Here is an 11,753-nt window from a genome sequence, read left to right as displayed (position 1 = left end):
ATGAATATAATAGCCACTATGAACATGTTTATTTCAATAGTGGTCATGCAGGAGGAGCTCTTAATGAAACCATCTTTATTTAAAAAAACACACCAATGCTTTCATAAATTTAAAAAAAGAAAAAGCATCAATAGTAATCTTTTTTTTTTTTTTTTAATGTTTGACTTAATACACACATTTTAGCACTGTTTTAGCTCATTTTCCCTTCCAGAGATCAAAACTCTTCTCCGGCAAGTGCTGAACAAGCAGGCGCTCGAGCTCAGCCGTATCCCACGGAGGCACGCGAGTGCGGCCGTGTGCTGCTGCGGCGGTGCGTGGCACTACCTGTTTGGGACAGCCCGCTCAAAACTGGGACTTACAATCCGAGGTACCCGTGTATACGCTGCGCCACGTTCGCTGCCGCTTGGGTTCCTGAACGCTGTGCTTCGCCCCACGGAGCCAAGAACCTGCTGGAGCGGAGCGAGGGAAAACGGATTTGTTAAGGTTTGTGGTATTTAATTTGCTGGGTATTTAATGTCCGTAACTATTCATTTTTGAGACTGTACACACATCATATATATATACACACACACACACACGCATATATGTATGTGTGTGCGCGTGTGGATATGCTGGGTTTCATGAGTCTGTTAGTAAGGTACCTTGCTGTTACCCTTGTCCCTTTCCAGACCAGGCTCGCACGGTGCAGGTACCCAGTGCCCAGGGCGGCGGTGCAGAGGCTCTCCCAAAATGCCAGGAGCACTTGGGCTGCCCCCGTCAGATGTCAATGGGAAGAAAGCCCCAGACGCAGCGGTGAGGAGCCTGAACCTCTCCAGAAATGAAGCCTGCGTTTCAAACACGGAAAGGCGTTGCGCGCCCTGCTCGACCCCCCTTCGCCCGGAGGAAGAGCTGAGAAAGGTTAGCCTTGGCCTGCACCCCTTAGCTTTGGGGTTCGCCTGGCCCCCCCAGCTTCCCCTTGGCCCTGGGCTCGGCACGGCTCCCCTCAGCCCCCGGGATCCCCTCAGCCCCATGTCCCCCTCAGCACCGGGCTCCCTGCAGGCTCCGGGGATCACCTCAGCCCCTGGCTCCCCTCAGCCCCGTGCCCCCCTCAACTCCGGGCTCCCCTCAGCCCCCGGGGATCCCCTCAAGCCCCGGAGATCCCCTCAGCCCCGGAGATCCCCTCAGCCCCGGAGATCCCCTCAGCCCCCGGCTCCCCTCATCCCCGGGCTCCCTGCAGGAACCGAGGATCCCCTCAGCCCCGTGTCCCCCTCAGCCCCCGGCTCCCCTCATCCCCGGGCTCCCTGCAGGAACCGAGGATCCCCTCAGTCCCGGGCCCCCCTCAACCCCCGGCTCCCCTCATCCCCGGGCTCCCTGCAGGAACCGCGGATCCCCTCAGCCCCGTGTCCCCCTTCAGCCCCGGGCCTCCCCTCAGCCCCCGGCTCCCCTCAGCCCCCGGCTCCCTGCAGGAACCGAGGATCCCCTCAGCCCCGTGTCCCCCTCAGCCCCCGGCTCCCCTCAGCCCCGGGCTCCCTGCAGGAACCGGGGCTCCCCTCAGCGCCGGGCTCCCCGCCGGCCGCCCCCGCCGCCCCGCACGGTCCCGCCCCGCCCCGCCCCCGCCCGGCTCCCGCAGCGGCGGCGTTTCGGGGGTGGCGGCTCCTCCCGGCAGTGCGGTAGAGCGCGGCCGCCATTGCATCACGGCGCGCCCCGCGTTCGGCCGCGCCTCCGTCCCGCGGCCCGGCACCGGCTCCGGCGCTGCAGCCGCAGGGAACGGCCGCCGCGGGGCTGCGGGGAGAGCGGGCTCCGCGGCAGCGGAGGCGGGAGCGGGGCGGGGGGGGGGGAGGGTTAGAGCGACCCTCGTCCGGGCCCCAGCGCCGCGGCTGAGGCGGCGGCAGGCGCCCGCCGGGCCCCGCGGTCCGCCCGGCGACCTCGGCGGCGGGGATGCGAGCCGGCGTGACGGGGCGGGCGGGGTGCCGGGCAGGGCCTGCGCTCGGCCGCCAGGGGCCCCGCCTGAGCGGCCGCGGCGCAGACAGCGGGGCCGGCCCCGGTAGCGGCGGGGGGAGAGCAGGGGAGGGCCGGGCCCGGGCCGCCGCCGGCCCCCGGGGCTCCGCGCTCCCGGCCTAGCGGCGCGGCGCCTCCCGCGGCCGGCGCGCCCCCTGCGGGCGAGCGGCGGCGGCGGCCCGCCCCCGGGCCCGCGGGCCGGGCATGGGCGGCGCGGCGGCGGGCGGGCGCTGAGGCGGGCGGCGGCAGCATGGAGGCCATCTGGCTCTACCAGTTCCGCCTGATCGTCATCGGCGACTCCACCGTGGGCAAGTCCTGCCTCATCCGCCGCTTCACCGAAGGGCGCTTCGCCCAGATCTCCGACCCCACGGTGGGCGTGGATTTCTTCTCCAGGCTGGTGGAGATCGAGCCGGGCAAGAGGATCAAGCTGCAGATCTGGGACACGGCCGGGCAGGAGCGGTTCCGGTGAGACCGGCGGCGGCGGGGACGGGGCCGGGAGCTGCGGGGCTGGGGCCGGCGTCTGTCCGTGTGTGTGAGGGGGGGGCTCGCCGCCGGCTGAGGCGTTTGGCGAATGAGACAAAGAAGAGTCAAACGGCACCTTTTGCTTCTTAACACCCCCCCCCCCCCCCTTTTGGGGTTTTTGTTTGTTTGTTCGGGGGTTTTTGTGTTTTGCAGTGCTGCCCCCAAAACGCGGCGGGGAAGCGTAACCGCGGTGCGTACCTGGGATTCGCGTCCAGCCCCAAATGGCCGCCCGCGGGGTGGAGGTGTGGAGGAGCGGCCCCGCTGCCCCGGGGGAAGGGGACGGAGCCCGCAGGCAGCGCTGGGCTTCGGGGCTGTTCACCGCCAGCCGGGAGCCGCGCATCGGGGGATGCGGCTCGGCAGGGAAAGCGCCTGCTCCCCGTTGCTGCAGAGAGGCAGCAACCGGGGTGTTTCACAGCCGAGCACGCTTACGTTTGGGCTCGCTGGATGCGGCGGAGTACGTGGTTTGGTTTGATTCTCCGCAGCGACAGCAGAGCTCGGCTCTCCGCAGGACGGAGGAAGGCCGGGACAAACCCTCGGCTGTGGCTGCGCGGGGATGGCGGGCGCTTTCTGGAGCGTGTCACGCCGAGCGCCGCACGGGCAGAGCGGTTTGAGAGGTTAAGCAAGAGCGACCAAGGCTCGACGAGGGAAAATAAAGGCGGCGTGTGGGACCGCGCCGAGGGTTTCCCACAGAACCGTCTGGTAAAAACAGCGGTCGTGGTTGGATCAGGCTCGGCCCCAGCAAAACAGGGGGCCGGTGGTGTCTGGGGACGCATGCTGCTCGGACAGTGCTCATTTGGAAGGGGTGTGAGCGTACCCTCAGCTCTCTGCCTCCTGTTTGCTTGTATTTTTCGTGCATCTTTAACCCTCGTCCGCTCTTTCATCCTGCTCCCTCTGGGAGCACTTGCCCCACATCTCTGCGCAGCTTCACGTAGCTTCTACTTCTGTGCTGTAATGACTCGCCTGAGGAGTGTTTTGGTTTCATTCAATAGATGAAACCTCCTCTACCCCTACCCCTCTCACCACCTTCCTTGGCATCTGTGGCGCTGGCGTCTGGCCCAGGATGTGCAGTAGTCGGTCCGTATCCACTGACAGGTTTTTCTTCTGCTACCTTGCAGCCTTTCGAGGCGAGGAGCTGCTGCTTTATTCTGCTGAGAGAGGAGGTGCTTTAGCTTGCAGTTGCATCAGCTTCCAGCTTTGGATCTCGGGCTGAGGTCTGTAGAAAAGACGCCTGGGTGCCGTCCCCTGCTTCTGCCTCTGCCGTGAAGAGCAAAAGCTGTTGGATGGCTTCAATTTCCTTTCTCTTACACATTAGGAATTTTGGGGCCCTGGGGGCTGCTTACCCTTAGTGCTGGTGGTTGACCCGGCCTGGCGCTCGGGTTGTAAGCACGATGAGCAGGCGACCTTCAGCGCAAGGGCAGGCTGCACTGCTGCGATGGGCAGCAGCATTCAAAGGCAGGAAGAGTGTAAGGGGCAGGAACAGTGAGTGACATAAAAAAAACACATCGTGCAACTTTGAAATGTCCTTGCCAAAGCGCAGACTTAAATTCCCGATGTGAAAAGCTAAAGGGAAGTGAGCAAACCCAGGTGCCTTTATGGTGCACTCTGAAGTACGAAAAAATCAGGCAAAAAGTCTGTTTTGTGTTTATCCCTTTCAAGTCACCATTAGCCCTGTGACAAATTGTGCCCCATAAAGACAGCAGCTCCTGGGCTCCTCCTGCAAGCTATTTTTCTTGGCAAAAGGCAAGGTGTAGCTATTACTGGAATAAGCTGAAGCCTCTCAGGCTTGTGGGCATAGGCAAGAAGCATGATGGTGCAGGTGCTCTCCAGAACCCTTAAACTTTTTTGCCATAGCACAGGGAATTTCCTAAGAAGGCAATTCGTAAGAATGAACTCCGCTGTTTCACAGAGTTCTCCGATTTGAGCATTCCGGTCTCCTTTGCATAGTTTAACAGCTGCCCCGCGAGGAAAAAAACCACTGTAGTTATTCTGAAGGCACCTTTTTGGCATTTTCTGGTCTGCAGCTGTGCTACATTTCTGCTCTTCCTGACCCCTGTTGTGAGCTCTTTCACTCTCCATAAATTAGAAGCAATTTCCGTGCAGTCGAGGCTTAAATTACAGTTAAGCATGCGCCATTCTATTTTGCCAGATCAGGCCCCAAACATGCTGCCTGGGGCAGCGTTGAGGCTGCTTTGGAGCTGTAGAAGAGCAAGGTCCAATTCTTCCTGGATCCAGCAGGTTTTGCCCATCTCTGGTTGCTCAGATACAGTGATTTCCTTGTCTGAAACGTGATGTTGTGTAATGCTAACAAAAGCAAAAGCATGTGCAGCCCTCACTCCCTGGAACTGTGTACCACCACCTACAGAAGAGCTGTTTCCTTCCAGCCGGCAGCTCTCCCTTGGCTGAGAGGGAAAGACTCGAACAAACAGGCGCAGACCCCGGGTTTGAGAGTCCCCACCATGGCTACAGAGCAGGGGAGCGTTCCCAGACAGAGCCAATACCTTTATGTTAAAACTTGGCCAAAATAGATGCAAATCTCCGTACTGCTCTGCATGAGCATGTATGAGCATGGCGGGAGGAGGGAAGGTAGGAGTCTTGGATGGGAATTGGGGAGTGACGAGCAGCGTGAAGGCAACATAGTTTGCTTCCTGCAGGTCGGAAAGGAAAACAGTCTGTGGAAAAGGCTTTAAGAAAAGGCACTGAGACCTTCACCTAGTTTTACCTCAAAGCAGCGTTCAGGTTAGATCCCGTCATGTCTTTCAGATGTACCTGAGGCATTGTTGATGTTGGCGGGAGGAGCCAGGACTGATGGCACGGAACACAAAGGAGAAGCAGAAATGCCTGTGACAGTGTGGGGGTGAATTCAAAGCACCAGTATCTCTTTGCAGCTGGCTAGATAGCAAAAGGCAGATCTAATTCCCTCAGTGCCAAATGTGCAGAGCTACTGTTGTCTCTCAGCCAGATAATTGGGAGAGGAGGAATTATCCAAACACAGCCAACTATCTTTTTTCCCTCCCTTTCTGGCTTTCTTCAGTTTGGGCTGCAGATTTTCACCTGTGACTGCGTGTCTGTTGATAAAGCAATCCTTGAGAACTCCAGCTCATCCTTTCTTGGGGCAGTTTCGCTAGATACACACACTACAGGACCAAATAACCCCTAACAACAGCCCTGCGTGTTCAAAAAGGACTTGTCCCAAGGTAAAAATGCAGCAGTGCTTACATTTTCCCAGCAAGGAAAGTTCGGGCCCGAGCGTGAATTCCTTCAGGGACTGAAATCGATCATTGCTTCTGGATTTAGACAGAATCCATGACTTTGCAGAAACACCACAGTTTTACAGGTTCTTGGTTTTTCCACGTGTAGCAGTCATTGAACTGTAGCTCTGCTCAGCCTCATGGTCTCAGCTTTGCTCCATCGCCCTGTGTTAGCTGATTTCATGTGCTGCTTCTGGCTGCGTTGAAGTCTCCCCTTGCTCGGGAGACTTGTGGAAGATGTGCTCTTATTTCTCAGCCCGCGGTTCGGGGGTCTTTTCGGTAACTGTTTTATGTTGTCAGTATTTGGCAGGAACAAGACCGAGAGTAAGGCAGATTCCCCTAGGAAGCTGTTGTATCATTTTGCTGTTACTCGAGAGGTCAGGCCGGCTGCTCCTGTTAGCGCATTAGCTGTAATGTCATTTTGACCGGTGGCGTAGCGGGAGAAGAGTGTAGGGGTCGGCGGACGTCCCTGTGCCAAGGCCCTGGGTGTAGGGAGGGGAGCTACAACCCCACTGTCTGCCTTCCAACCCTGTACCATCCTGTTATGTACCTGTCAGAGACTGGGTGTTTGGTTTCAAATGAATCCTTTAATTTGTGACAGTGCTTCTAAACCAATGGGTTAGACAAGTTATTCAGAGAACCTTTACATGGCAGGGGATGGGACTCTTTAGTCTAACTGCAAAGGGCATACAGAAATCCGTGATAGAAAACAGAGACCGAAAACAGTGGTGGGGATTTTGAACAGAGCTGTAATAAATCAGTGGGGCAGTTACCCAAGGATGAAATCTTTAAGCCAAGATTAGTTGTCTTTCTTTTTGAATTACAAGCTCTACAGAGCACAAGCTAAAAGTGACAAAACGTTGCGTGAATGGCCGCCTCTGCCCTGTATTCTGCAGGGTAGACAGAGTGGTGGTAATGCTGCTTTCTTAAACAAAGACGTGTATTCAGAAGGGCTACATTTGGCTTAAGAAAAAATCAAATCAGAAGACACAAACAAACAAAACCCCCCATGAAACTTGCTCTGCCCTTCTTCCCAAACAGCTGTAACTTATACTTTTGTTGTGGCTCATTCATTTCCAGGTCCATCACCAGAGCCTACTACAGGAACTCGGTTGGCGGACTCCTCCTCTTTGACATTACAAACCGCAGGTCCTTCCAGAACGTCCACGAGTGGCTAGAGGAGACCAAGGTGCACGTCCAGCCATACCAGATCGTCTTTGTTTTGGTAGGTCACAAGTGTGACCTTGACACACAGCGGCAAGTCACCAGGCACGAGGCTGAGAAACTGGCTGCTGCGTATGGTATGAAGTACATTGAGACCTCAGCTCGGGATGCCATTAACGTGGAGAAGGCTTTCACTGATCTGACTCGAGATATATATGAGCTTGTTAAAAGGGGGGAAATTTCAATCCAGGAGGGATGGGAAGGGGTAAAGAGCGGGTTTGTCCCAAACGTAGTGCACTCTTCAGAAGAAGTGGTGAAATCAGATAGGCGATGCTTGTGCTGAGCTCTTCTAGTGAGGCAAGTGGTGATGAACTCTACTAACCAAACGTACTTTACTAAGTGAACTCAGTGTGACAGAAGGGAGAGCAACACTCCCGTTGTGAACAGCCTCCCACGTTGTTTTGGACACCAGAACAGACCCCAGAAAGAAATGTTCTGTTCCAAATAACCTTTCAGAACTGGGGGCTGCAAATCTAAAGGAGAGTGAGTGAGGGTGCATGTAGATGTTGTAAGGAGACAGGAAGCAGAGATGAGGGGCTGCACGAGACAGAAGAGAGTATACAGAGAGCTGAATGGGCTGGCACGTGCCAGGGTACTGTACATGTCCTCTTTTAAGTAAATCCATAGCTCCATGCTGGGTATTGAAGCCACAGTATGGGTACTTCAGTAGTATGACAAATAGGCAGAGAGAGAGAAAGAAAGAGGACATCTTCACTTGTGTCAGCTGTTTATTACCAGCAAGGTGTAAAGGCAGCACAGATACCGTTTCCTCATAAGGCCAACTCCACAGGAAAAGTTTACTGACATGGTATGCACACTTCTGAATTTTCTTTCTTATGTTCTTGAACCTAGTTCGATAGCAAAGAATATTCTGTGGGATTTAAAGAGGAAAACAGTAATTATTTGGTTGATAATTAAAATTTAAATTATTCCCCCCCCCAATAGTGCTGTTTCTTGCTGTGCTGAACTGGGATTCTAAGTGGCAACTCCGGCTCCCGTTGTAATTATTCAGTGCATTTTTACGCATTTGCTGCCTAGGTGAGTACTTTGAAAGTACCCTGAGTTCAGGGCTTTCCAATAGAATTAAGTGCTCAAGAGCATAAAGAGAGAACCATGTCCTCATATGTTATATCTTAAGGCTGGGGTGTTGCAGGCAGGTGGGACACACCACCATTTCTGTCTTGCTAACAGCACTGTGCTGACCTTTTGGGTGTCTTACCAGTCAGGTCACAAGGAGGAATGGAAGCAGGGGCAGGAGGGAACCCAACAAAATAAAAAAAAACTTGAAAAGCTTAACTCAGGTGCATCAGACATCCTAAATGGTGAGATTTGCTTTTAAAGAAGTTAAATAGCGTGGAAAGCAACAGCTTCCATCAGTACTTTCTGCTGTTGAAAGTGTCATTTTCTTTCTTGGTGTCTGTGGCAGAAAAGAACTAGCATTGGGAAGGAGGCGCACACAACAGAAGTGTCTGAGCAGGTGGAAAGGAAAGCCACAAGACAAGCTCAAGAATAAAATTTGTTTTCCTCCATATTTTAATTTGACAAAAGAGGATCCATCTCAGGTTGGAAATCATGGGATGGTAGTCGTGTCACAAAAGCTGTATGTAGGCAGATGTTTTCTGGGAATGCCATTCACTACTTCGAAGCTTTGCTTCTGCAAAGTTTTAACTTAAGCTTTTGAAGTGCAGCATGGTAACTGTGCTCCTGTAGCAAACTAGGGAAGTTCAGCCTATTAAAAGGAAACAAACAAAACTATAGTGACTTTTTTTTAACTCGAGTTTGCAAGCTTTATATACCAAACTGCTAATGGGCAGGAGGGAGGGGTTAGGTAAAAACCACAGGAAGCATATAGTGTTTGATTTTTAGGCCTCTAAGTAGAGAATAAAATACTTGTTACAGTTTTTTAAGCTACCCCATCTATAAAAGTGTGGGTCTTCTTGATTGCTGTTGAGTTCAGACTATTTCTCCCTTTGAACTTGTTCTCACAGTTTGCAGCACACGGGCAGGTCTGTATGAAGAAAAAACCCTGTGGTTTCCACATTAAAGCTGAAAAAAAGACCCCAACAAACCCAACCTATCAACCAAATCCCTGAACATTAATAACACTTTTATCTTCAGTGTTCTAGGAACAATTTCAGTGCCAGGGAGCAGCACTGTTGCACCTGCTGGGAGGGCACTGGTAGCAAATTAGAGGAAGGGAGGGGTGGTAATGGTTTAGCACCTTTCAGTAAGCTTGTCACTTCTAACCCCAATTGCTCTTGAATAGGCTATAAACTTTGTGCTAAAGCCCAGTGAATTCCAGGCAGATTCAGTTGTGGTTGAGTGCCCTGAAGATTAAGAAAAAAAGGAAATAAAAAAAAAAAAAAAATCCCTTGTCAAAATCTCTTTCTAGGTAAGCAAAGCTGGAGAAGATTGATGCAGAGAGCACCACAGGAGCTTTGGCTGCTATGGGCTCTCACGGGCTGACACCAGTGGAGAGCGCAAGGTTTGCTCGGACCAGGTCTGTTAGTCGTATTTTCACAAGGGCAAGGACAAACAAGTACGAAAGGGTCAGTTTCTTCATTCCCTGAATGGAAAGTCCGCCAAGCAACCGCTTTGGTCTTTCAGGGTCCAGCTGTTCACGAGGTGCGTCCTGGGTTGCCTCGCTGAGGGTAGTGGCTGTCCTCAAGGGCAGAGCTGGAGCGCTACGTTAACGGCAGTTAGAAGTTGGATCAAACGGCATTTTAGCAATAGTAAAATTCTGTCATTCTCTGTGCAGGAGCCTGACCAGCAGGGGAAAGGTCACTTTTCATGAGACAGCCAGTATTTATTTAATGGGTTTTGGACATTCCCCTTTACTGCTCCCAGAGAGAAATTCCAGAAAGCCTAATTCAGTAAGTGCATTCAGGCCTTCAGAGAAAATCTTCCATTTAAAAATACAAGTGTCATAATTCTAAAGAGGAACAGTACAGAAGAAAATGTACGCGGTCTTAACTACTTAGAGGTAATAAATGGTTATATTAAATGATAGAGAAATCATTATCTACATCTTTTTCTAATTCCTTGCATTTTCTAGAGAGCTTATTAAAATATAGGAAATGTAGATTCATCTGTATAAAATTTGGAATGTTTTTTCTAAGATGAAAACTTATAGGATATGCTAAGAATTCTTTTCTAACAACTGGTTTTAATGCTTTGACTTCTAGTGCAAGAGGGACTTAGAGAAATCAGAAGGTGATACCTTTCACAGGATAAAGGTCAGGAGCTCTTTTACTCTAGGACAAAAAGAAAAAAAAAAAAAGCTAACTTCTCTGTGGTCTCTACCACACATTAAAAAAACAATCTGCATGTTAGATTGAAATTGCTCAGAACCTCCAGAATAAAAGCATACTATACACTTTCCTCGCTTTCTGTTATGCACTGTAACGAAATGTGAAAATAATGCTGTATTTAGCTGTCTGTATGTGACTGAAAATATGCTTGTATTTAGCAAAATGGTTACCATGTGATAATGTGAAATTCAAAACTTGTAAAGAAACTTTGGTGTTTTTTTTTTTTTTTTCTTTCCCCCTCCCCATTCTTTATCAGTAAGCAATCTACTACCTGTACCACTTCCATACTGCAGCCCTAACTGAAAGTCTAACATGGGCTCGGCTCAACAATAAACAGGCACTCTTTGCAACAGTATCCGCTATACATTTTTCTCTGAAGTGGCCCACTGCTTAGATCTTCAGAACCAGCCAACAACCTTGCTGAGAGAAAACAGTGCAACTACAGAAACAGTGGCCATTCTAAAACAAAACACAAAACCCCAAAACAAAACCCCTGCTCCCTGCAGGAGCAGCCAAAACCAGCCTCAGCCGGCCCCTCCGGGAGGCCTTTCTCAGCAGCAGGCAGGACTAGTGTCACAGTAGCATAAAACAGCTCCTGCAAACTGACCTTCTGTTCTTACTCAGCGTTAACAAAGACCTAACAGCAAAGGAGAGAGCAATACTGGACAAGGATCACTCACAGGGAAGCTGGACTGCTTGTCTGTGAGTTTCATTTTGGTTTGTTTATTTACTTCGGATCAAACAAACCACCCACCCACCCAAAACAAGAGTTATGACGGCCACAGCCATCTCCCATCCCCCCCCAAGCCAGATACCTTTTGAACCTACCGAGCAATTCCAGCTCTAATGCTGTCACCCCCGTCCCCACCCCCGATGCCCAGCGCTGGGTCACTGGCAGTTGCACACAGTACTTATTTTGCTCGTGCAGAAATGCTTAACTCGTCATTTCATTGTGCACAACAAAGGCGGGCAATTGCTGCATTCGGACCGGCCGGGGGGGGTGGGAGGGGAGCACGCTTTAGCCTGTCGGGATCTCATTAATCCAAATTGAAGAGAAAATTGCAAGAGAAATCAGGACGTGTTTGCAGCTGCCTTTCCTGTTATTGCTGATGCTCTTAGAAAGGGAGAGCACCAGCCTGCAGCCTGCGCAGCCCCATGTGCAGCCCAGCGTGGCAGCGGGCAGATACCTGTTAGTCAAATAATACATTAGATCTAAACGTGTCTCTGCTACAGCCAAAGACACTGGAACAAACGGTATCACCCTGCAGGAAAGGTACGGATGAGCCAAGCCCAGGTACTTAACCTGTGACCAGTGGTAAGGATTTACCTTTTTTATGCCCATCCCTGCAGCTCTTAACTCTTCTACGGCCACAGTGCTGTCAAATCAGTTGCTCGTATTCACAAATTCAGATGCACTGACTCACATTCCCCATTTCATTGAAGGCAGTATTCAGCAGCTACACTTTTCATG

The 11,753-nt window shown here is 51.9% G+C and overlaps 2 protein-coding genes across 4 annotated transcripts; one reads left to right on the top strand and one right to left on the bottom strand.

Moving 5' to 3' along the window:
- Nucleotides 1-1,477: 1,477 nt before the first annotated feature.
- LOC121232509 (translation initiation factor IF-2-like) lies at nucleotides 1,478-2,229 on the bottom strand. Its single transcript, XM_041119198.1, has 3 exons — nucleotides 2,207-2,229; nucleotides 1,827-2,132; nucleotides 1,478-1,781 (listed from the first exon to the last, which is right to left on the bottom strand). Exons 1-3 carry the CDS (start codon nucleotides 2,227-2,229, stop codon nucleotides 1,478-1,480), a joined length of 633 nt encoding a protein of 210 aa, XP_040975132.1.
- RAB39B (RAB39B, member RAS oncogene family) lies at nucleotides 2,148-10,637 on the top strand. 3 transcript variants are annotated; one of them, XM_041119147.1, is made up of 4 exons: nucleotides 2,148-2,442; nucleotides 6,828-7,048; nucleotides 7,917-8,009; nucleotides 9,364-10,637. In XM_041119147.1, the coding sequence occupies exons 1-3, from the start codon at nucleotides 2,228-2,230 to the stop codon at nucleotides 7,973-7,975; spliced, it is 495 nt and encodes a 164-aa protein (XP_040975081.1). In that variant the 5' UTR covers nucleotides 2,148-2,227; the 3' UTR covers nucleotides 7,976-8,009; nucleotides 9,364-10,637. The 3 variants fall into 3 exon arrangements, 2 of the variants coding, with proteins under 2 accessions (XP_040975081.1, XP_029853099.1); XR_005931086.1 differs by having other exon boundaries at nucleotides 2,149-2,442; nucleotides 6,828-8,533; XM_029997239.1 differs by having other exon boundaries at nucleotides 2,149-2,442; nucleotides 6,828-10,637.
- The last annotated feature ends 1,116 nt before the right edge of the window (nucleotides 10,638-11,753 follow it).

This window comes from Aquila chrysaetos, chromosome 21 (genome assembly GCF_900496995.4).
Source record: "Aquila chrysaetos chrysaetos chromosome 21, bAquChr1.4, whole genome shotgun sequence".
Taxonomy (NCBI): Eukaryota; Metazoa; Chordata; class Aves; order Accipitriformes; family Accipitridae; genus Aquila; species Aquila chrysaetos.
The sequence above is the reverse complement of the archived record's forward strand: the minus strand, read 5'-3'. Positions and strand labels throughout refer to the sequence as shown.

What these genes read in the sequence shown, in the direction of transcription:
- LOC121232509 (XM_041119198.1), bottom strand. Translation starts at nt 2,229, where the DNA reads ATGCTGCCGCCGCCCGCCTCAGC. An exon ending in CTGCCGCCGCCCGCCTCAGC is followed by an intron (nt 2,133 to 2,206) that starts GCCCGCCCGCCG and finishes GCTCGCCCGCAG; the next exon opens with GGGGCGCGCCGGCCGCGGGA. An exon ending in GGGGCCCGGACGAGGGTCGC is followed by an intron (nt 1,782 to 1,826) that starts TCTAACCCTCCC and finishes CTCCGCTGCCGC; the next exon opens with GGAGCCCGCTCTCCCCGCAG.
- RAB39B (XM_029997239.1), top strand. Translation starts at nt 2,228, where the DNA reads ATGGAGGCCATCTGGCTCTACCAGTTCCGCCTGATCGTCATCGGCGAC. An exon ending in GCCGGGCAGGAGCGGTTCCG is followed by an intron (nt 2,443 to 6,827) that starts GTGAGACCGGCG and finishes ATTCATTTCCAG; the next exon opens with GTCCATCACCAGAGCCTACT.